Genomic DNA, 25,371 nt, shown 5'->3' with positions numbered 1-25,371 from the left:
GGACTAAATTTCTCTGCTTGACCTCATATTAATGTTGGCAATATGTTCTACTCTTCTGTCTCTTTCTCATTCTCCGGCTCATTCTGTCTTCACCTGTGTCCTTTCTCTGTAAAATTGTCCCAGTAAAACTGCTCTCTCTCCCTCTCCCTCTCCCTCTCCCCCTCCCCCTCCCCTTCCCTCTATCCCTCCACCTCCACCTCACCCTCTCTCTGTCTCTACTCTTACAAAACCTCTCTTTCCTGTGTTGTTCTTCAGTGAGTTGGGCATATCCTATCTCTGACTTATTCTGTCATGTCTTTCTTTGATTCATTACTTTGTCAGCCTTTCAATTAGACATCACTTCTTTTTTTCCCATCCTTATTAACTTGAGTATTTCTTATTTACACTTCGATTGTTATTCCCCTTCCTGGTTTCCAGGCCAACATCCCCCCAAACCCCTCCCTCTCCCCTTCTGTACGGGTGTTCTCCTCCCCATTCTCCCCCCCCCATTACCACCCTCTCCCCAACAATCCATTCACTGGGGGTTCAGTCTTGGCAGGACCAAGGGCTTCCCCTTCCACTGGTGCTCTTACTAGGCTATTCATTGCTACCTATGAGGTTGGAGCCCAGGGTCAGTCCATGTACAGTCTTTGGGTAGTGGCTTAGTCCTGGAAGCTCTGGTTAGTTGGCATTGTTGTTCATATGGGGTCTCAAGCCCCTTCAAGCTCTTTCAGTCCTTTCTAAGATTCCTTCAATGGAGGTCCCGTTCTTCTAAATGGCTGCTTCCTTCTACACATGAGCCTTACCTTCATTGTTAGGAATTAAAGGTTTTTACTAAGGACTTGTTTATATTCCAACCAGATCATAGTGTGATACAAAGTGTTTCTGTATTCTAATGAGATTATATAAACCTAGAAGGTCTTGGGATGTGATCTCTGGGCAAAACAGCCATGTAACTGGATTTAAATTTTTCTACAAACTCCACCACTGTAGACAATAGCCTTGACATTTGCTAGTAGTGTTGTATTTCTACCATATTATATCAATAGATTTATGTATCATGTTTTCTAAATTAATTCCATTTTTTCAGTTGAATATCTGTGTCATTCTTCTATGTTATGATGTTAATATTAACTGATTTTTATTTGGGAACAATAAATCTTTACACAGACACAAAATTATTTGGCTATGTATACCATTTTAAGGAACACGTTTGGCTGTTTTAAATAGTGACAATAGGTTGAGCAATTTATGAAAAAATAACATAAATCATTGGATTACCCTTTAAAATTATTTCTTAGATAAATATCTAAAACTGGAATTAGAGAGTATTATGTATGTGCATAGACGCTAGAATATAGTATGTGAATTTTCAGAATATCTGGGACATTTCCCATCCTAATGAGCAAGCTTCCAGTTGACTTGCTTCCTTCAAAAAAAAGCAGGCTCCTATCTCCATGCACTTCTTGGTTTCATCAATATTGTCTAGGTTTGGTGGTATTTTGGCTAAGGGTTTATCTATCTTGTTGAGTTCCTCAAAGAATCAGCTCCTGATTTTGTTGATTTTTTGTATAGTTTTTTTTTATTTCTACTTGGTTGATTTTAGCCCTGAGTTTGATTGTTTCCTGGCTTCTGCTCCTCTTAGATATATTTGCTTCTTCTTGTTCTAGAGCTTTTAGGTGTGCTGTCAAGCTCCTAATGTATGCTGTCTCCTGTTTCTTTTTGGAGGCACTCAGAGCTATGGGTTTTCCTCTTAGCACTGCTTTCATTGTGTTCAATAAGTTTAGGTATGTTGTGTCTTCATTTTCATTAAATTCTAGTAAGTCTTTAATTTCCTTCTTTATTTCTTCCTTGACCACGTAATTGTTGAGTAGAGAGAGCATTGTTCAACTTCCATGTGTATGTGAGGTTTCTGTTGTTTTTGTTGTTATTGAAGACCAGCCTTAGTCTGTGGTTATCTGATAGGATGCATGGGTTTATTTCAATCTTCTTGTATCTGTTAAGGTCTGTTTTGTGACTGATTATATGGTCAGTTTTGGAGAAGGTACCAGGAGGTGCTGAGTAGAAGATATATCCTTTTGTTTTAGGATTAAATGTTCTACAGATATCTGTTAAATCCATTTTGTTCATAACTCCTGTTTAGTTTCACTGTGTCTCTGTTTAGTTTCTGTTTCCATGATTTGTCCAATGATGAAAGTGGTATGTTGAAGTCTCCCACTGTTATTGTGTGGATGTCATATGTGCTTTGAGCTTTAGTAAAGTTTCTTTTATGAATGTAGGTGACCTTGAATTTGGAGCACAGATATTCAGGATTGAGAGTTCACCTGTGGATTTCTCTTTTGATGAATATGAAATATCCTTCCTTGTCTTTTTTAATAACTTTTTGTTGAAAGTCAATTTTATTGGATATTAGAATGGCTACTCTAGCTTGTTTCTTGGGACCATTTGCTTGGAAAAATTTTTCCCAGCCTCTTACTCTGAGGTAGAGTCTGTCTTTGTCACTGAGGTGTGTTTCCTGTGTGCAGCAAAATGCTGAGTCCTCTTCTCATATCCAGTCTTTTAGTCTGTCTTTTTATTGTGGAATTGTGTCCTTTGATGTTGACAGATATTAGGGACCACTGGTTGTTGTTTCCTGCTATTTTTGTTGTAGATGTGGAAATATATGTTTGTGGATATCTTCTTTTAGATTAGTTGATATTAGGTTACTTTCTAGCTTTTCCGAGGGTGTAGTTTCCCTTCTTGACTTGGAGTTTTCCATCTATTATCCTTTGTAGGGCTGGATTTGTGGAAAGACATTGTGTAAATTTGGTTTTGTCATGGAATATCTTGGTTTCTCCATCTATCCTAATTGAGGGTTTTGCTGGATATAGTGGCCTGGGCTGGCATTTGTGTTCTCTTAAGGTCTGTATGACATTTACCCAGGATCTTCTGGCTTTCATAGTCTCTGGTGAAAAGTCTGGTGTAATTCTGATAAGTCTATTTTTATATGTTACTTGACCTTTTTCCCTTACTACTTTTAATATTCTTTCTTTGTTTTCTCTGTTTGGTCTTTTGACTATGTGACAGGAGGAATTTCTTTTCTGGTCCTATCTGTTTGGAGTTCTGTAGGCTTCTTGTATACTTATAGGCATCTCTTTCTTTAGGTTAGGGAAGTTTTATTCTATAATTTTGTTGAAGATATTTACTGACCTTTTAATATGGCGGTCCACTCTCTTCTATACCTACTATCCTTAGGTTTGACTTTCTCATTGTGTTCTGGATTTCCTGGATGTTTTTGAGTTAGGATCTTTTTCGTTTTGCATTTTCTTTGATGGCTATGTCAAGGTTTTCTATGGTATCTTCTGAGATTCTCTCTTCTATCTCTTGTATTCTGTTGGTGATGCTTGTGTCTATGACTCCTGATCTCTTTCCTAAGTTTTCTATCTCCAGGGTTGTCTCCCTTTGTGATTTCTTTATTGTTTCTATTTCTATTTTTAAAGTCTGAATGGTTTTGTTCAATTCCTTTATCTGTTTGGTTGTGTTTTCCTGTAATTCTTTAAGGGATTTTTGTTTCCTTTCTAAGGCTTCTACTTCTTTACCTGTGTTGTTCTATATTTCTTTAAGGGAGTTATTTATGTCCTTCTTTAAGTCCTCTATCATCATTATGAGATGTTATTTTTAAATCCAAATCTTGCTTTTTGGTGGTGTTGAAATATCCAGTACTTACTGTGTTGAAAGAACTGGGCTCTGATCATGAAGTAGTCTTGGTTTCTGTTCTTTAGGTTCCTGTGCTTGCCTCACCACCGGGATGTCTCTGGTGTTAGCTTGTCTTGCTGTCTCTGACAGTGGATTTACCCTCCTGTAAACCTGTATGTCAGCACTTCTGTTTTCTTACAGTGGGTTCTGGGTACAGTGAGCTGTGGGACCTGGTCAGCTCTGGGCATTGGCAGAAACTGGAAGGGGCTTGTCCCAGACTGCTCCTGGGTTTGTATGTCCTGAGGCCTGCAGGTGGGTTACTTGGAGCAGAAGAGTTGGTCATACCTCTGCTCTCAAAGCATGTCAGCACTCCTGGGGACTGGCTTTCATCTCTGGGCATAGGCAAAAGGAAGAATCCTGCCCCTGACTGCTCCTAGCTTCCTGTGCCCAGAGGGCACTAGGTGGGTTCCTCTTGGGTCAGAAATGTGAACAGAAGTGGAGGCCTCCCTTGAGCTCTAAGGAATATCTGCACTTCTGAGAATCCAGCTCTCACCATCATGTGGTTTCGGTAGAGAGAGCTGTGGGACTGGTTCAGCTCCAAGCACAGGCAGAAACCTGAAGGTTCCTGTCCTAGACTGCTCCTGGGTTTGTGTATCCTGGGGCCTGCAGGCAGATAGCTGGAGGAGAAGAGTTGTCCTTACCTCTGATCTCAGGTGTGTCTGTTGATTGTGTTCTTTTTTTTTTTTAAAGATTTATTTGTTTATCATTATATATAAGTACACTGTAGCTGTCTTCAGATACACCAGAAGAGGGCATCGGATCTCTTTTACAGATGGTTGTGAGCCACCATGTGGTTGCTAGGAATTGAACTCATGACCTCTGGAAGAGCAGTCGGGTGCTCTTAACCGCTGAGCCATCTCTCCAGCCCCCAGTTGATTGTGTTCTTGAACTGGCATGTACACATCGATGTTTGGGAAAATTACAAGTCTAGTTGCTAATTCCTGAGTCTTTGTCAGAAAGGCATTTTGTTGCTTGGTTTCTCTTTGCTGTTTATACTTCTGCTCTGTGTGGCCTGTAATTTAACAGGGTTCTTGACACAAGATGAGGCATAGGACAAGGCAATGAAGAAGGGAGAGTGGCTATGGCATGGGAAGGGGAGCACTGAGAGTTGGATAGGTCTGCAGACCAGACTTATGGCAGACTTATAGGTCAACCAGAATCCCTAGTTGGGAACCTGGACACAGAAATTAGGAAGGGAGGGGTGATTGTGGCTAGTGTGTGTAGGTTACAGAATTAGCAAGGGAAGTCCTTGGGCAAGAGGCCTACCTGGATTTCTGAAGGATAGTATGTCCTTTGGTCTAGTTGGTAGTATCTGACTGAGTTTGCTTTTCTGCTTTTCTCCCTGGTGTAATATACACTTGAGCAAAGGAAGCCCATTGGAGTTGGGGTATGGACTATACATAAGGGGGTTGGAAGGTAAAAAAAATAGTGTCAGATTGTATCTTTGAGAATCAAGGAAATTAAAAGTTCTACAGGCAAGTGACCTACCAATTCTTCTTGCTGGAACAGCTGGAACTTGAGCTGAGGATATATGCCTAAATCAGGGACTAAGTCACAACACAGTGGGTAGTGGTAGGAGGAAGTGGGTGGTGGCAAATTGGGTCTGTGGGAACTGAACCTAGGGAGTCGAAGTGGAAGAGTTCCATGGATGGGGAGCACACCTGGTCTTCTGGCTAGCATGGCCTCCACTTGAACACGTGATATTCACCCAAGTTGGCAACTGAGACATGGCAAGGGCAGGGTATAGCAGTAGAGGATTGGGTTTGTGTGAACCAAAACTAATTAGTGAGAGAGTTTCTCTGGTCGGTAACCTATCTGTTCTGTTAGCATGGCCTGTGTATTTGTCATTTTTGTCACATCCAAAATGATATTGCTTAAGCCAAAAGAAAATGTTGCTCTAGTTCACATTTTACAATTAGATGTTTAATCAGTTTTGGGTTAATTTTCATATGAACATGAGAAAGAAGTTTAAGCTTCTCATTTTGCATTTAAGTGCTTAGGTATTGATGTTTGTTTGTTAAAGAGTCTTCCACTTGGGCTGGAGAGATGGCTCAGCGGTTAAGAGCACTGACTGACTTCTAGAGGTCCTGAGTTCAAATCTCAGCAACCACATGGTGGCCTACAACCATCTGTAATAAGATCTGATGCCCTCTTCTGATGTGTCTGAAGACAGCTACAGTGTACTTATATATAATAAATAAATCTTTTTTTAAAAAAAAGTCTTCCACTATAAAATTGCTATTGATTTTTGCTAAATATATTATGGTCCTATTTGTCTAGTTCTTGACTTCTTGTTCTCTTCCACTGTTCTGTGTGTCTGTACATTCACCAACATAACAGGTTTTGTTAATGACTACTGTACACTTAATATCTTGAGGAATCTTTCCATTCTTCCAGTTTGAATATCTCACATTGTTAGTGGACTTGGAACCTATTACCTTACAATTTGGGGTAGATTGTGTTCTTGTGATATTCTGTATCACATAGACTTGTCCTTTGGTACATATGCTGATGTATAGAATGAAAAGATAAAGGATCTCTGGTGCTTGTATAGTTCTATTTCATGTTTTCTCTCCTCTGCTTTTCTATGCCAGGAGTCTCAGTAATGCCAGTCCCTTTGAGAACAGTGACTTTTGTTGCTTAAGTTCAATAACTTAATAACTGTGTTCTTGTTGGTAAAATTCCTCCATACCTGGTAGATATGGAGCCTCATTAATACTTGCTACTCTGGAATTCTAATCTGTTTTAATTTGTCTCCCAACAACACCTATTGGTAATTTTTTACCATATTTCCCTGCTCCCTCCTTATTTGTATGTGGCACTCACTTTTATTTTATTAACAATTTTATTACATTCATTTTCAAAAATCACAACTTTGTTACCCTTCCCTCATTTGACTTCTATTTGACGTCATCTTTCTTAAGTTTTGAGAATTTGTGCTTGTGTTAGCATTACCTTTCCTTTTCCAAGATAACAAAGTAAAAATACTCACTGAATTTTATTCTGTATTAAATTACTATTTTCTAGCTGTTTGATGGTGTTCCTTTCTATTTACAACTTAGTTCTGTCTCCCTACTATTTTCTTCTTTGATTGCCTGATTATCCAAAAACAAGCATATATATGCTGGAAGGAAATTAAATAACTGAAAGAGGTATACTTTTATAATTTCTTTTTAAAAATAATTTTTCATACAATATATTTTTATGTGGTACATTTCACAATGAAATACTATCCATCTGATAAGAAAAATGGAATTAAGAATTTTACTTTTACACTTTCATGTTCTACTGCACAGGAGTTGAAGAAGCATTATAGTAGCATAAAAAGACTCAATAAACTTATTGTTTCTTCTGATCTTCTTTGAACGTCTACTGTATTTTAGGGACTCACTGATGATGACATTTCAAACTGTTCATACTGGAGTCTGTAGCACCTATGCAAATACATTTTATGTTATTATCACCCAACGTGTAGAAAACTAATAAATGAATATAAAATAAATTTCCTAACAGTTTATTTATTTTCAGTATTAAAAAAAGTGAAATATATATATATTCTAGAGTTCTGACAATCTGTAGGATTATATATTCACATGGATATAAGCAAAAAAAGAATTGATCCATTTTAGAAGAGATTATGAGTGATTTAAATATTACTTTGTAGGAAAAAATTTACAGAGGATTATGATATGTCTTTTTTTGGCCCAGCAATATGAATGATTTTAATTATTCCAGCACTTCATATACAAATGACTAATAGCTATTTTAATATCTGTTTGTATTTTACATCCTTAAACTATGCATGCACTGGGCACGCAATCATCTTTTTCTTACTCTTTTCTCTTTTAGAGACATGTTTAAAGTCAGATATTGAAATTGAGAATGGATTTCTTTCTCAATCTGATTCTAAATATCTTCAAAATAAGAAAGCACAGTATATGTGTAAACAGGGATATGTGACAGCAGATGGAGAAACATCTGGATCAATTACCTGCCTAGAAAATGGATGGTCAGCTCAACCCTCATGCCTTAGTGAGTATGTCATTATAGTGCTCCCATTACCCTAGTGATATAGAAGAGTCTAGTTTTATTCTCCTTTTTGAGTCTGATATTATATCACTTGAAAGATGAATTTTAAATTTCAAGAAAAAATTTGCATCAATATTTGTTTTTCTCATTGGACACATTCTTTATCTTCTAATGCTTTAAAATACCATATAATTTTTAAACCTAGTGAGGTATTCTTTGACCAGCTGACATTTTAAAGATGTTTTTCTCTCATTTGTAAAGATAAAATTTTTAGTGAAGATAATGCCCATGCTTTAAATCTCAGAATACGTGATCACTTTTGTAATGTATATTTGACAATCTCAATTAAGATCCATTTCAGAATGTCTCCCTCTCAGAGAGTGAGTCTAAATAACAATATTAGAGAGAAAAAATGTTTTCAGGCAGCAGCAAATTTTGGTGTTTTGAAATTTTTAATTCTTTTATGATATACAATTAACAAAAGTTTTCTAATAATAATAATATCAGTTTATCTTATCTTATTTATCAGAAAGCTAGTCAGTGATATTTTCAAGAACTCTTCAACATATATTAAGCAAAAGTCTCTTTAAAATCTTAATTACTTTATTGATTTTTATTCATTATGCTTTTATATGACCTATTCAAAGATAATTAAAATTATTCCCATGTAATATTCATTCACATTAAAATTTAATAAGAGCCTATTTTGGGTTTACACATTTTTGAAAAATGTTTTGTATACTACAACAAATATACCAATTTTAAATTAAGCTGATCCACTTTTCTAAATTCTGTTTTATATTAACTACTAAATATAGGGTCTTAAGTCACAGAAAATGCTACTACATCCCTCCCAAAATTGTATACATCTGCACTTGTCTATTTAAAACATGTGATGAGTATAATCAAAACTGAGCTGTGCAATTATTTTTAAATTGAAGTTTTACAAAATTTTAAGTTAAGAGATAAATAATATGACTATTTTCACTTTAGTAACCATTTCAACAAAATGATTTACTGATGGTCTTTTTAGATGGTTTTCATACAGTATTTAATTTGTTAGCATATAACCTATAAAACCTTTCTTCTTGTGGTGGGAAGTACTCAGATTACCATTGACATATTAAAAATGAAATCTTCAATTTTATTATGCATTAGAGTCGTGTGATGTGCCTGTGTTTGAGAATTCTGTAACTAAGAATAATAGCACATGGTTTAAACTCAATGACAAATTAGACTATGAATGTCACATTGGATATAAAAACAAGTATAAACATACCAAAAGCTCCATAACTTGTACTTATGAAGGATGGTCTGATGAACCCACATGTTATGGTGAGTACTATACTCTCTAAGATTTTTTTTAACTTATTCACTTTGAATCCAGCTTACGGAACACATCCTGCTCACCCCCTTCCTCAGCCCTTACCCCATCCCTCATCCCCTTCTGCTCTGAGTAGGTAAGGGATACCCCCTGGGATTCCCCCACCTTAATACTGCAAGTCTCTGCAAGGTTAAGTGTGTCCTCTCGCACTGAAGCCAGACAAGTCAGCACAACTAGAAGAACATATTCCATGTACAGGCAACAGCTTATGAGATAGCCTCCACTCCACTTGTTTGGGACCCACATGAAGCTCAGGCTGCATATCTAGTACATAAGTGTGGGAAAGTCTAGGTCCAACCCATGTATGCTCTTTGGTTCATAATTCAGAATCCAAGTGCCCCAAGGGATCAGGTTATTGATTCTGTTGGTCTTCCTATGGCGTTCCTATCCCCTTTAGAACATGTAACCCATCCTCCTATTCTTCCATAAGAGCCTCCAAGCTCCATCTATTGTTTGGCTGTGGGTATTAGCATCTGTCTGAGTCAGCTGCTGGTATGAGTCTCTGAGGACAGCCATGCAAGGTTCCTGTCTGCAAACATAACAGTATCATTAATAGCATTAGAGATGGGTGCTTGCCTGTATGTGGGTTGAGTCAGTTATTGGTTGGCTATTCTCTCGGTCTCTGATCCATTCCATGTGCCTGTATTTCTTGTTTACAGAATAAATTTAGGGTTGAAAGTTTTGCAGGGGCCTTGGTGTCTCTATTGTCACCACTGGAGTTCCTGCCTAGCTAAAGAAGGTAGCCTCTTCAGACTCCATATCCCCAATGTATTGTGTCACAGCTAAGGTCTCTCCCATTGATTCTTGGGCACTTCTCTAAGCCCAGGACTCTCTCTCATCCTGGAGATGAAACTCATTTCATCACCCCTGTCAGTCTCAGATTTCCATTAATTTTCCTGGCCATCTAGCCTTATCTCCTGTCCTTCCTGACACCTGCTCCTGAAGCTCCCATTCCTCTCCTTGACCTCCACCCTTCCACTAGGAATGGAGAAGTGTTCTTTTGCTCCACATCCTGGCCATCATGTGTTATCACATGAGTTTTTGATTTTAGCCATTCTAATAGAAGTAAAGTAGAACCTCAGAGTCGTTTTGATTTGCATTTCCCTGATGACTGAGGACTTTGAATTTAGTGATTCTCAGCCATTTCAGATTCCTTTGTTGAGAATTCAGTGTGGCTCTGCACCCATATTTTAATTAGGTTATCTGAGTTGTTGGCGTCTAACTTCTTGAGTTTTTTTAATAAATTTTGGATATTAACCCTCTGTCAAATGTAGGATTGGTGACAATCCTTTCCCAATCTGTAGACTGCTGTTTTATTCAATTGACGGTGTCCTTTGCTTTATAGATTGGCAAGGTCCCATTTAACAATTGTTGATTTTAGAGCTTGAACCTTTGGTGTTATGTTCAGGTAATTGTCTCCTGTATCAATGCCTTCTAGACTCTTTCCCAACCACTCTTCTATTAGGTTTAGTGAATCTGGTTTTTTGTTGAGGTCCTTGGGCCACTTGGAGTTGAGTTGGTGAAGGATGATGAATATGGATCAAATTTCACTCTTCTACATGTAGACATCCAGTCAGACCAGCACCATTTGGTGAAGATGCTTTCTTTTCCCCATTTTATGGTTTTGCTTTCTTTATCAAAGACCAAGTATTCAAAAGTACTGTGGGTTTATTTCTTGGTCTTCAATTCAACTCCATTAATCAACATGTCTGTTTCTATATTAATACCATGCAGTTTTTACTACTATTGCTCTGTAGTACAGCTTGAGGTCAGGGATGATATTTCTCAAATTTCTTTTATTATTCAGGATTGTTTTGGCTATCCTGGGTTTTTCTATTTTTCCAAATGAAGTTGAGAATTTCTCTTTCAAGGTCTATAAAAATTGTATTTTGATGAGGATTGCATTGAATCTGTAGATTGCTTTTGATAAGTTGGTCATTTTTTACTATGTTAATACTACTGACCTATGAGCATGGAAGATCTTTCCCTCGTTTGATATCTTCTTCACTTTCTTTCTTGAGGGACTTAAAGTTCTTGCTGAACAAATGTTTCACTTGCTTGGTTAGAGTTATACTAAGATATTTTATATTATTCATGGGTATTGTAAAAAGTCTTGTTTCTCTAATTTCTTTCTTGCCCATTTACCATTTGTATAATGGAGGGCTACTGATCTATTTGAGTTAATTTTGTATAGCCACTTTGCTGAAGGTACTTATCAGATGTAGGAATTCTGTGGTAGAATTTTGGGGTCGCTTATGTATATTATCGTATCATCTGCAAATAATGTTACTTTGACTTCTTCCTTTCCAATTTATATTCCCTTGATCTTCTTAAATGTCTTATTGCTCTGGCTAGAATTTCAAGTACTGTATTGAATAAATAACTAAAGAGTGTACAGACTTGTCCCTAATTTTAGTGAAATTGCATTAAGCTCCTCTCCATTTATTTTGATATTAGCTATTGGCTGGCTGTATTTTGCCCTTTGTTTACATATATGCCCTTTATCCCTGATTTCTCTAATACCTTTAACAAGAAGGAATGTTGGGTTTTATCAAAGACTTTTTCAGCATTGGAGATAATCATACTGCTTCTTTTTTAACAGTTTGCTTATATGGTGGATTAGATTGATAGATTTTTGTATATTGAACCATCCCTGCATCCTGGGATGAAACCTACTGTATCTTTATGGATGACATCTTTGATGTATTTCTGGATTCCATTTGTGATTATTTTATTATCTTTGCATCAATGTTCATAAGAAAAACTGGTCGGAAATTCTCTTTCTTTGTTGAGTCTTTCTGTTGTTTAGGTATCAGGGTGATCGTGGCCTCATATGAGTTTGGCAGTACTCCTTTTGTTTCCATTTTGTGGAATAGTTTGAACAGTATTAGCTCTTCCTTGAAAGTATGGTAGAGTTCTGCATTAAAACCATTCGCCCTCTGGCCCAGGCTGTTTGTTTTGTTTTGTTTTGTTTTGTTTGTTTGTTTGTTTGGTGTGTTTTTTAAAGGAAGACTTTTAATGACTACTTCTATTTCTTTAGGGGTTATGGAGTTGTGTAAACCCTTAACTAATCTTGATTTAGCATTGGTAAGTGGTATCTGGCCAATTCATTAAGATTTTCCAATCTTGTGAAAAACAGGCTTTTGAAGTAAGACCTAATAATAATTTGACTCTCCTCAGTGTCGGTTGTTATGTCTCTCTTTTCATTGCTGATTTTATTTATGTGAATACTGTCTGTCACTGGGTTAACTTGGCTAAAGGTTTTTCTATGTTGTTGATTTTCTTAAAGTATAGTACCAAGGAAGGGTTTCCGAACTCCAAAAGACCAATCAGGAGCCTATCTGATGCAATGACATCAGATATGACTGTAAATACAGATATGACTGTAAATACAGACTGTAAATAAATGTCATTTATTTACAGGGCTTAACTCACCATAGATCCACAGGACATTGTTGTGGAGAAAAGTCCAGAACACTCAGTGGGACAAGGTTTTACAGAAAAATGGCAAGCAGGAGGTGAATGTTACTAGCCTGTCAGGCATCTAATTAGGGTGCTACTATGGCCTTTAGCATAATTGGCTAGTGCTGGGAACCAAGCCATAAACTTAACTTCTGCCTTCCTCCTGATTGGAGGACATTAGACAGGAGTGGATTTATAAAACCTGGAAGTACAGATTTTTGGGGAAGAGTAACCTACAGGTCTTCTTCGGTGATACCTCGGAAGTTGGAGTTAGGTTCAGGTTTTGTTGGGAGTGGGGATGGGTGGTAATCTGGAAAATGGAACTAGGTACTGGCCTGTTAGTTTAAATCAGATTTTCTAAGATGAAGCTTGAACCCCCCAAAAAATTGGTCTCTTATAACTGATTTATTTCAGCCCTCATTTTGACTATTTTCTGCCTTTTACTCCTCTTTGGTGTGCTTGTTTTTTTTTTCCCTTAGGGCTTTCAGGTATAGTTTTCAATTGCTGGTCTGAGAACTTTCTAACTTCTTTATGGAAGCACTTAGTGCTATGAACATTCTTCTTCACATGGCTTTCATCATGTCACATAAATTTAGAGATGTTATGCCTTCATTTTCATTTAATTCTAGAAAGTCTTTAATTTTTTTCTTTCTTCTCTGACCCAAAGATCATTGAGTAGAGAGATGTTAAATTTCCATGACTGTATAGACTTTCCAGTGTTTCTGATGTTGTCGAAGTCCAGCTTTAATTCATAGTGGTCTGATAAGATATAAGGTATTATTTCAATTTTCTTGTATCTATTGAGGCTTACTTGTGTTGGACAATATGGTTAATTGTTTGAGAAGGATCCATGAGGTGCATGAGAAGGAGGTATATTCTTTTGGGTATATGCCCAAGAGAGGTATAGCTGGATCGTCAGGCAGTTCAATGTCCAATTTTCTGAGGAACCTCCAGACTGATTTCCAGAATGGTTTTACCAGTCTGCAATCCCACCACCAATGGAGCAGTGTTCCTCTTTCTCCACATCCTCTCCAGCATCTGCTGTCACCTGAGTTTTTGATCTTAGCCATTCTCACTGGTGTGAGGTGAAATCTCAGGGTTGTTTTGATTTGCATTTCCCTTATGACTAAAGATGTTGAACATTTCTTTAGGTGTTTCTCAGCCATTCGGCATTCCTCAGCTGTGAATTCTTTGGTTAGCTCTGAACCCCATTTTTAATAGGGTTATTTGTTTCCCTGCGGTCTAACTTCTTGAGTTCTTTGTATATTTTGGATATAAGGCCTCTATTTGTTGTAGGATTGGTAAAGATCTTTTCCCAATCTGTTGGTTGCCGTTTTGTCCTAACCACAGTGTCCTTTGCCGTACAGAAGCTTTGCAGTTTTATGAGATCCCATTTGTCGATTCTTGATCTTAGAGCATAAGCCATTGGTGTTTTGTTCAGGAAATTTTTTCCAGTGCCCATGTGTTCCAGATGCTTCCCTAGTTTTTCTTCTATTAGTTTGAGTGTGTCTGGTTTGATGTGGAGGTCCTTGATCCACTTGGACTTAAGCTTTGTACAGGGTGATAAGCATGGATCGATCTGCATTCTTCTACATGTTGACCTCCAGTTGAACCAGCACCATTTGCTGAAAATGGTATCTTTTTTCCATTGGATGGTTTTGGCTCCTTTGTCAAAAATCAAGTGACCATAGGTGTGTGGGTTCATTTCTGGGTCTTCAATTCTATTCCATTGGTCTATCTGTCTGTCTCTGTACCAATACCATGCAGTTTCTATCACTATTGCTCTGTAATACTGCTTGAGTTCAGGGATAGTGATTCCCCCTGAAGTCCTTGTATTGTTGAGGATAGTTTTAGCTATCCTGGGTTTTTTGTTATTCCAGATGAATTTGCAAATTGTTCTGTCTAACTCTTTGAAGAATTGGATTGGTATTTTGATGGGGATTGCATTGAATCTGTAGATCGCTTTTGGTAAAATGGCCATTTTTACTATATTAATCCTGCCAATCCATGAGCATGGGAGAACTTTCCATCTTCTGAGGTCTTCTTCAATTTCTTTCTTCGGTGTCTTGAAGTTCTTATTTTACAAATCTTTTACTTGCTTGATTAAAGTCACATCGAGGTACTTTATATTATTTGGGTCTATTATGAAGAGTGTTGTTTCCCTAACTTCTTTCTCAGCTTGTTTCTCTTTTGTGTAGAGGAAGGCTACTGATTTATTTGAGTTAATTTTATACCCAGCCACTTTGCTGAAGTTGTTTATCAGCTTTAGTAGTTCTCTGGTGGAACTTTTGGGATCACTTAAATATACTATCATATCGTCTGCAAATAGTGATATTTTGACTTCTTCTTTTCTGATCTGTATCCCCTTGACCTCCTTTTGTTGTCTGATTGCTCTGGCTAGAACTTCAAGAACTATGTTGAATAAGTAGGGAGAGAGTGGGCAGCCTTGTCTAGTCCCTGATTTTAGTGGGATTGCTTCAAGTTTCTCTCCATTTAGTTTAATGTTAGCAACTGGTTTGCTGTATATAGCTTTTACTATGTTTAGGTATGGGGCTTGAATTCTTATTCTTTCCAGGACTTTTATCATGAAGGGGTGTTGAATTTTGTCAAATGCTTTCTCAGCATCTAATGAAATGATCATGTGGTTTTGTTCTTTCAGTTTGTTTATATAATGGATCACGTTGATGGTTTTCCGTATATTAAACCATCCCTGCATGCCTGGGATGAACCCTACTTGATCATGGTGGATGATTGTTTTGATTTGCTCTTGGATTCGGTTTGCCAGAATTTTATTGAGTATTTTTGCATCAATATTCATAAGGGAAATTGGTCTGAAGTTCTCTTTCTTTGTTGTGTCTTTGTGTGGTTTAGGTATAAGAGTAATTGTGGCTTCATAGAAGGAATTCGGTAGTGCTCCATCTGTTTCAATTTTGTGGAATAGTTTGGATAATATTGGTCTGAGGTCTTCTATGAAGGTCTGATAGAATTCTGCACTAAACCCATCTGGACCTGGGCTCTTTTTGGTTGGGAGACCTTTAATGACTGCTTCTATTTCCTTGGGAGTTATGGGGTTGTTTAACTGGTTTATCTGTTCCTGATTTATCTTCGGTACCTGGTATCTGTCTAGGAAATTGTCCATGTCCTGTAGATTTTCAAGTTTTGTTGAATATAGGCTTTTACAGTAGGATCTGATGATTTTTTGAATTTCCTCTGAATCTGTAGTTATGTCTCCCTTTTCATTTCTGATTTTGTTAATTTGGACACACTCTCTGTGTCCTCTCGTTAGTCTGGCTAAGGGTTTATCTATCTTGTTGATTTTCTCAAAGAACCCACTTTTGGTTCTGTTGATTCTTTCTATGGTCCTTTTTGTTTCTACTTGGTTGATTTCAGCTCTGAGTTTGATTATTTCCTGCCTTCTACTCCTCCTGGGTGTATTTGCTTCTTTTTGTTCTAGAGCTTTTAGGTGTGCTGTCAAGCTGCTGACATATACTCTTTCCTGTTTCTTTCTGCAGGCACTCAGCGCTATGAGTTTTCCTCTTAGCACAGCTTTCATTGTGTCCCATGAGTTTGGGTATGTTGTACCTTCATTTTCATTAAATTCTAAAAAGTTTTTAATTTCTTTCTTTATTTCTTCCTTGACCAGGTTATCGTTGAGTAGAGCATTGTTCAATTTCCACGTATATGTGGGCATTCTTCCCTTATTGTTATTGAAGACCAGTTTTAGGCCGTGGTGGTCTGATAGCACGCATGGGATTATTTCTATCTTTCTGTACCTGTTGAGGCCCGTTTTTTGACCAATTATATGGTCAATTTTGGAGAAAGTACCATGAGGAGCTGAGAAGAAGGTATATCCTTTTGCTTTAGGATAGAATGTTCTATAAATATCTGTTAAGTCCATTTGGCTCATGACTTCTCTTAGTCTGTCTACGTCTCTGTTTAATTTCTGTTTCCATGATCTGTCCATTGATGAGAGTGGGGTGTTGAAATCTCCTGCTATTATTGTGTGAGGTGCAATGTGTGTTTTGAGCTTTAGTAAGGTTTCTTTACGTATGTAGGTGCCCTTGTATTTGGGGCATAGATATTTAGGATTGAGAGTTCATCTTGGTGGATTTTTCCTTTGATGAATATGAAGTGTCCTTCCTTATCTTTTTTGATGACTTTTAATTGAAAATTGATTTTATTTGATATTAGAATGGCTACTCCAGCTTGCTTCTTCCGACCATTTGCTTAGAAAGTTGTTTTCCAGGCTTTCACTCTGAGGTAGTGTCTGTCTTTGTCTCTGAGCTGTGTTTTCTGTAGGTAGCAGAATGCAGGGTCCTCGTTGCATATCCAGTTTGTTAATCTATGTCTTTTTATTGGGGAGTTGAGGCCATTGATGTTGAGAGATATTAAGGAATAGTGATTATTGCTTCCTGTTATATTCATATTTTGATATGAGGTTATGTTTGTGTGCTTTTCTTCTCTTTGTTTTGTTGCCAAGATGATTAGTTTCTTGCTTCTTCTAGGGTAGAGTTTGCCTCCTTATGTTGGGCTTTACCATTTATTATTCTTTGTAGTGCTGGATATGTAGAAAGATATTGTGTAAATTTGGTTTTGTCATGGAATATCTTGGTTTCTCCATCTATGTTAATTGAGTGTTTTGCAGGATACAGTAACCTGGGCTGGCATTTGTGTTCTCTTAGGGTCTGTATGACATCTGTCCAGGATCTTCTGACTTTCATAGTCTCTGGCGAAAAGTCTGGTGTGATTCTGATAGGTCTCCTTTTATATGTTACTTGACCTTTTTCCCTTACTGCTTTTAATATTCTTTCTTTATTTTGTGCATTTGGTGTTTTGACAATTATGTGATGGGAGGTGTTTCTTTTCTGGTCCAATCTATTTGGAGTTCTGTAGGCTTCTTGTATGCCTATGGGTATCTCTTTCTTTAGGTTAGGGAAGTTTTCTTCTATGATTTTGTTGAAGATATTTACTGGTCCTTTGAGCTGGGAGTCTTCACTCTCTTCTATACCTATTATCCTTAGGTTTGATCTTCTCATTGAGTCCTGGATTTCCTGTATGTTTTGGACCAGTAGCTTTTTCCGCTTTACATTATCTTTGACAGTTGAGTCAATGATTTCTGTGGAATCTTCTGCTCCTGAGATTCTCTCTTCCATCTCTCGTATTCTGTTGGTGAAGCTTGTATCTACAGCTCCTTGTCTCTTCTTTTGGTTTTCTATATCCAGGGTTGTTTCCATGTGTTCTTTCTTGATTGCTTCTATTTCCATTTTTAATTCCTTCCATGGTTTGATTGTGTTTTCCTGGAATTTTTTCAGGGATTTTTGTGTCTCCTCTCTATGGGCTTCTACTTGTTTATTTATGTTTTCCTGGAATTCTTTCAGGCATTTTTGCGATTCCTCTCTGTAGGCTTCTACTTGTTTATTAATGTTTTCCTGTGTTTCTCTAAGGGAGTTCTTCACGTCTTTCTTGAAGTCCTCCAGCATCATGATCAAATATGATTTTGAAACTAGATCTTGCTTTTCTGGTGTGTTTGGATATTCCATGTTTCTTTTGATGGGAGAATTGGGCTCCTATGGTGCCATGTAGTCTTGGTTTCTGTTGCTTGGGTTCCTGCGCTTGCCTCTCGCCATCAGATTATCTCTAGTGTTACTTTGTTCTGCTATTTCTGACAGTGGCTAGACTGTCCTATAAGCCTGTGTGTCAGGAGTGCTGTAGACCTGTTTTCCTGTTTTCTTTCAGCCAGTTATGGGGACAGAGTATTCTGCTTTCGGGCATGTAGTTTTTCCTCTCTACAGGTCTTCAGCTGTTCCTGTGGGCCTGTGTCTTGAGTTCACCAGGCAGGTCACTTGCAGCAGAAAAGTTGGTCTTACCTGTGGTCCCAAGGCTCAAGTTCACTCGCAGGGTGCTGCCCATGAGCTCTCTGTGGTGGCAGCAACCAGGAAGATCTGCGCCGCCCTTTCTGGGAGCTTCCGTACACCAGGGTTCCAGATGGCGTTTGGTGTTTTCCTCTGGCATCCGAGATGTGTGCAAATTGCAGTCTCTTCTGGTTTCCCAGGCATGTCTGCCTCTCTGAAGGTTTAGCTCTCCCTCCCACAGGATTTGGGTGCAGAGAACTGTTTATCCGGTCTGTTCTTTCAGGTTCCGGAGGTGTCTCTTTGTTGACTCTTTATGTAGTTCTTTTTGTTCCTAATTGGGTGATTTCAGCTCTGAATTTGAATATTTCCTACCATCTACTCCTCTTGGATAAATTTGTTTCTTTTTGTTCTAGAGCTCTCATGTGTGCTTTCAAGCTGTTAGTGTATGCTCTCTCCAATTTCTTTTTAGAGGCACTCAATGTGATGAGTTTTCCTCTTAGCACTGTTTTCATTGTGTCCCATAGTTTGGGTATGTTGTGCCTTCATTGTCATTAAATTCTAAAAAGCCTTTAATGTCTTCCTTTATTTCTTCCTTGACCAAGTTGCCATTGCATAAATGATGGTTCAGCTTCGATGAGTGTGGTGACTTTCTGTTGTTTTCATTGTTATTGAAGACCAGCATTAGTCCATAGTGATCTGATAGGAGGCAAGTGATAATTTCAATCTTCTTATATCTGTTGAGCCCTGTTTTGTGACAGATTATATAGTCAGTTTTAGAGAAGAGACTTTGAGATGCTGAGAAGAAGGTATATTCTTTTGTTTTCAAATTAAATGTTCTATAGTTATCTGCTAAATCCATTTGGTTCATAATTTCTGTTAATTCACTGTGCCTCAATTAAGTTTCTATTTCTATGCCCTGTCCATTGATGAGAGAGGGGTGTTGAAGTCTCCCACTATTATTGTGTGTGGTGCAATGTATGCTTTGAGTCTTAGTAAAGTTTCTTTTATGAATGTGGGTGGCCTTGCATTTGTAGCATAGATGTTCAGAATTGAGAGTTCATCTTGGTAGATTTTTCCTTTGATTAGTGTGAAATATCCTTCCTTATCTTTTTTGATAACTATTGTAGAAAGTATATTTTATTTGATATTAAAATGGCTACTCCAGCTTCTTTATTGAGACCATTTGCTTGGAAATTTTTTCCCAACCTTTTATTCTTAGGTAGTATTTGTTACTGTCACTCAGGTGTGTTTCCTGTGTGCAGCAAAATGCTGGGTCCTGTTTACATAGCCAGTCTTAGTCTACATCTTTTTATTGGGAAATTGAGCCAATTGGGGTTGAAAATATTAAAGAATAGTGATTGTTTCCTGTTACTTTTGTTGTTAGAGGTGGAATTATGTTTGTGTGACTCTCTTCTTTTAGGTTTGTTGCAAGAAAATTACTTTCTCACTTTTTCTAGGGTGTAGTTTCCCTCCTTGTGTTGGAGTTTTCCTTCTATTATCCTTGGTAGGGCTAGATTTATGGAAAAATATTGTGTAAATTTGGTTTTGTCGTGGAATATCATGGTTTCTCTATCTGTGTTAATGAAAAGTTTTGCTGGATATAGTAGCCTGGGTTGACAACTGTGTTCTCTTAGGGCCTGTATGACATCTGTCCAGGATTTTCTAGCTCTCATAGTCTCTGGTGAGAAGTCTGGTATAATTCTGATATGGCTGCCTTTGTATGTAACTTGACCTTTTCCCTTACTACTTTTAATATTCTTTCTATGTTTTGTGTTTTGACTATTATGTGATGAGTGGAATTTCTTTTCTGGTCCAATCTATTTGGAGTTCTGTAGGCTTCTTGTATGTTTATGGGCATCTCTTTCTTTAGGTTAAGGAAGTTTTCTTCTATAGTTTTGTTGAAGATATTTACTGGCCCTTTAATTTGGGAATCTTCTCTCTCTTCTATACCTATTATCCTTAGGTTTAACTTTCTCATTGTTTTCTGGATTTTCTGGATGTTTTGGGTTAGGAGCTTTTTGCATCTTGGAATTTTTTTTTACTATTGTGTCAATTTTTTCTATGGTATCTTCGGTCCCTGAGATTCTCTCTTCTATCTCTTATATTCTGTTGGTGATGCTTGTATCTATGACTCTTGATCTCTTTCCTAGGTTTTCTATCTCCAGGGTTATCTCCCTTTATGATTTATTTATTGTTTCTATTTCCATTTTTGATCCTGAATGGTTGTGTTCAATTCCTTCATCTGTTTGGCTGTGTTTTCCTTTAACTCTTTAAGGGATTTTTGTGATTCCTCTTTAAGGGCTTCTACTTGTTTACTTGTGTTGTCCTGTATTTGTTTAACAGAGTTATTTATGTCCAACTTAAAGCACTCTATCATAAACATGAGATGTGATTTTAAATCCAAATCTTGCTTTTCCATTTGGGATATTCAGTATTTGCTGTGGTGGGAGAACTGTATTCTGATCATGCCAAGTAGTCTTTGTTTCTGTTGCTTAGGTTCTTGTGCTTGCCTCTTGCCACCTGGTATCACTGATGTTAGTTGGTCTTGGTGTCTCTGACTGGACTTTGTCCCTCCTGTGGGCTTGTGAGCCTATGAGCCTGTGATCGTTGAAATGAGAGCACTCCTGGCAGACCAGCTCTCTACTGCCAAGTTTGGGGTCCAAGAACTGTGGCATAGCCCCAGCTCTGTGCCCAGATGGAGACTGGAAGGGTCCTGTCCAATGCTGCCCTGCAACTCTTGATTCCTGTGCACTCCCAGCTAGTCTCTCTTTGGACAGTCAATGAAAGAAATTGGGGTTCCACCTGTGCGCTGTTGGCTTATGAGCAAGAGGGCTCCAGGCAGACCAGCTGTCTGCAGGAAGGTTTTGTGTCCTTGTTTTGCTTTTAATTATTCACTTTTTATCCTGCTCACTGACCCCCCCCCACTCACTACCACCTCATCCTACAATCCTTTCCCTTTCCCCTTACTTCTCTCCTTTGAGAAGTTGAGGCCTCCTGGGTATCTTTCCACCATGGCACATCAAGTCTCTATATTCCATGTACAGGCAACAAGTTTTGGGATAATTCCTGCTCCAGTTGTTCAGGACCCACATGAAAATCAAACTGCACATCTGCTATATATGTGTGTGGAGGCCTAGATCCAGCCTGTATATGTTCTTTAGTAGATGGTTCAGTCTCTGAGAGCCCGAAGGGTCCAGATTAATTGAATCTTCTGGTCTTCCTGTGGAGTTCCTATCCCCTTCAGGGGCCCTGCAATACTACCACCTAGAATATTGAATTTTCTTGAATCTTCCATCTGATTTCATGTAAACTATGAGAAAAGACTTTTTAGAAAGCCAAAGATAACAGTATTACTTCATACTATATTGTGTATATTAATTTATTTTATGTGTACATTTGTATGAATGTTTATATGTAAGAATGTATGTACACCACATTGTACAAGTAAATGTCAAATGTCAGATACTTGTAAGAGTCAGCTCACTCATTTCATCATATCAATCTTCAAGATTGAACACAGGTCTCCAGAAAGAGAGGCAACTACTCTCATTGTATAAAACCAACCAAACCAAATGTATTAAATAAATGATTCATGTGTATGAACTATGCACATTATATGTCTCTGATTAGAGTGTAATTTTGTTTTATTATAATAAATACAAGCTCTTAATCAATTAAAGTAGGTATTCATTACTAAAATGATGAGTTGCACTATAAAACAAGATCATGTAAAATTAAACATATTAGGAAGAAGATGAAGGACTAGTGGCAAAGTAGAAAATAGTGAAAGGATAGTACCAGAAACCAATAACTTGACTTTCAGCTGAACAGTTTATTCAAATTTAATTCACTAAGGAAGTCAACACTAAGTAAAGTGCTTCACATTTCCGTGTAATTCTAGCACTTGGTAGATAAAGGTATAAAGGTCTTAAATTCCAGATAAGTCTGTGCTACATATGAAGACTTATCACATACATACAAGAGGAAACACATGACCCACAATTAAATAAAATCAAACTAAGCAAATGATGATCATTAATTTCTCTCTGAGTATAAGCAGTTCAAGATTATGAAATCAAAGCTTTCTTAATACCATGCAAAGGCAGGAGTGCTAGTTCATTGTAACAACACTTGGCTAAGCGATGGCCTTAGGGTCATTTCTATTATAAAAATAAAATGGAAAATAAGATAAAAGTATTTATATACAACTCTGAATATAAAAAAAAATTTCCTGTGGAGATGATACACAAGCAACTACTCGCTCCAGATAGTGAGACCAGAACAGACCAATGTACACTGCCAACAAAGTGAAACTTGATGAGACATGAGTTTTCTTGGAGCTAGTTACAGAAATATAGATGAGAGTTTAATTACAGGAACAGAAATGACTCAAAGACAGTTACATCACCAAAGCTCACCCAACACAGGAAACTAGAGTACACTGCAAAGCCTGTAGGCAGCTCACCAGATTGGAGAATGTCTTTTCTAACTCAACTCATAGATTGAAATTTATTCCAAACATCTGTGTTGGTTCTGCATACTCCCAGGCAGCTGGTAGAAAAAAAATAACATATATGTATATATATATATATATATATATATATATATATATATATATATATATATATATCCATACTCACCTTGACCCTATCAGGAATGCAGAAAACCTAATTAGCCTCTTGTCAATGAACATGTGTTTGTACAACATTGTCAATGAAGATCAAAAATATGTGGATAGAGGAACAGAAAATATTCCAGTGTCATGAAAACAAAGAAACTGTGCCTGTCTGCATTTGGCGTCTATCTGTTCATTAGCTGATAAGACATTTATTATCACTGGAAGGCTTCAAAGTAGACATGCTTGCTCTAATTCATTAAGTGTTTTATGTGAGAAGGAAGTACTTGCACTTTAACCCTCAGTTTGCATTATTGAAATTTCTTCAAGTAATCATTTCTGTACACAGAAATCACTAAAGTCTTGATTTTGTGTTTAGCACTATATTTTTACTGGTGCTACTTGAGCCAGTACTTTGACTTGATCTCTCAAAATTTCAATTGTTGTCTTTTTAGATTCAACAAAGATATGTGGGCCTCCTCCACCTATTGAGAATGGAGACATCACATCCTTCCCACTACCAGTATACATACCACCATCATCAGTTGATTATCAGTGCCAGTATTTGTATCAAATGCAGGGCAACAAAACAATCATATGTATAAATGGAGACTGGTCAGAGCCACCAAAATGTTTACGTAAGTACCTTGTTCTCATAGATCCTGGGAAAGTCAGTATTCCAATACGAAAGCTGAAGTCGACTCATTTTATTCAAAAGTACAAGCTACTATATGTGGTAAATCCCAAGCAGGCACCCAAATTTAAGTACTGAAAACAAATCTGATTAAGAAGAAAAATGTGTACAAGCACACACACACACACACACACACACAGAGAGAGAGAGAGAGAGAGAGAGAGAGAGAGAGAGAGACCTTTTTCTATATATCAATTCTATTTTTATGAGAAGTAAAAATAAAGGCAACCTCATTCACAGAAATTTTAAAAAATTATCTAACAGTGAACTTAACAGATAGGAATTACTTCAGAATGACTTCTGAATGTTGTAGTTTATTGATAAAACAATCTCACAAAACTCAAAAAAGAAATCTAATATATATTAATAAATTAGAGGAATAAACATTAAAATGCCCATGCTTTCCAATGGAATTAACAGACTCTAGGAAACTCCATTAAAATATGAGCAACATTCTTCATACAAGATGAGAAGCAATTCTAAAAATCTGTACGGAAATATAATAAAATGAATACAAGAAAGGGAAGTTAAACATAAGGATAAAATCTGGAGATATCATGATGCCTTATTTCAAGACATACCAAGAGCCATAACAACCAGATCATTCTGCAGTAATATAAAACTGATGCACAGAAGAGAATGTATATTTGAGAAATTATCTAAGCATCTATAGTTAATTGATCTTGATAGAGTTTCAAATGCACACTGGGAAAAGGCATAGCATCTTTACTAAATAGTACAAGGAAAATCAGGATACACATAGAGATTTCTTTTATTACATACATTTCTTTATTTATGTTTCAAATGTTATTCCATTTCCTGGTTTCCTGTCCATAAACCCCCATCCCCTCCCTTAAAGGTTGATTGATTTCTGTCTCAGACTGGGAAAAATAATCAACTGAAAGTGGATAAAAGACATACGTGAAAGAAGAAAACCCCGAAATTACAAGGAGAAACAATGGGAAAAACAGTATATGGGTTTGGATTCTGAGTATTTGAATGCGATCCCACAGTATAGGACACAAATCAAACCCTGAGCAATAGTTTTTCACATTGAAATGCATCTGTATGGCAAAAAAAAATATAATCAATACAATTTATAGACTCTAGGGTTGAAAAAATGGGTATAATCAATTCAACATCAGGAGTTTGCATGTGTAAAAGTAACAAACTGTTATTAAAAATAAATAAATACACAGGTCAGTGTGGAAAATAATGCTCAATTTGATTAGCTGTCATGGTACTGCCAGTCAAAGCTACAATGAGATACTTCATCATCCAGTTAGAATGGTATCACAAAAAAAAAACCCTTAAAATAACAACTGTTAATGTTGTAAGTAACCTGAATCAAAACTGATAGAAAAACATCAATGTGGGTAGGGCCACAGCCTGCATCTGGAAAAGTGTAAGATATCAATGTATTTGGGGTGGATTAAGGGCCTACTACCTCTGCTGCTGCTATACTTTAAAGAATATTAGGTTTGTTTCAAGGAATCAGCCATAAAAATGTCAAAGATAGATTCATAAATGCTCATACAAGAACAAAAATTTGCCAAATATCTGAGAACTGTGGTAATATGATATCCTAATTTAAATTATGCTGCTATTAATAACTTTTAAA

General features: G+C 37.1%; 1 protein-coding gene across 15 annotated transcripts in view; it reads left to right on the top strand.

Annotated features, from left to right (window-relative positions):
* Positions 1–25,371, top strand: part of Cfhr2 (complement factor H-related 2) — a 65,199-nt gene that overhangs the window by 22,463 nt on the left and 17,365 nt on the right. For 8 of the 15 annotated variants that reach the window (XM_087581682.1, XM_087581679.1, XM_087581677.1 and 5 more), the window contains one exon: positions 23,512–23,694. In XM_087581682.1, the coding sequence (XP_087437808.1) occupies positions 23,512–23,694 (183 nt within the window). 15 annotated transcript variants of the gene reach the window in all.

This window comes from Rattus norvegicus, chromosome 13, assembly GCF_021556685.1.
Source record: "Rattus norvegicus strain SHRSP/BbbUtx chromosome 13, alternate assembly SHRSP_T2T, whole genome shotgun sequence".
In the NCBI taxonomy this organism is placed as follows: domain Eukaryota; kingdom Metazoa; phylum Chordata; class Mammalia; order Rodentia; family Muridae; genus Rattus; species Rattus norvegicus.
The sequence above is the reverse complement of the archived record's forward strand: the minus strand, read 5'-3'. Positions and strand labels throughout refer to the sequence as shown.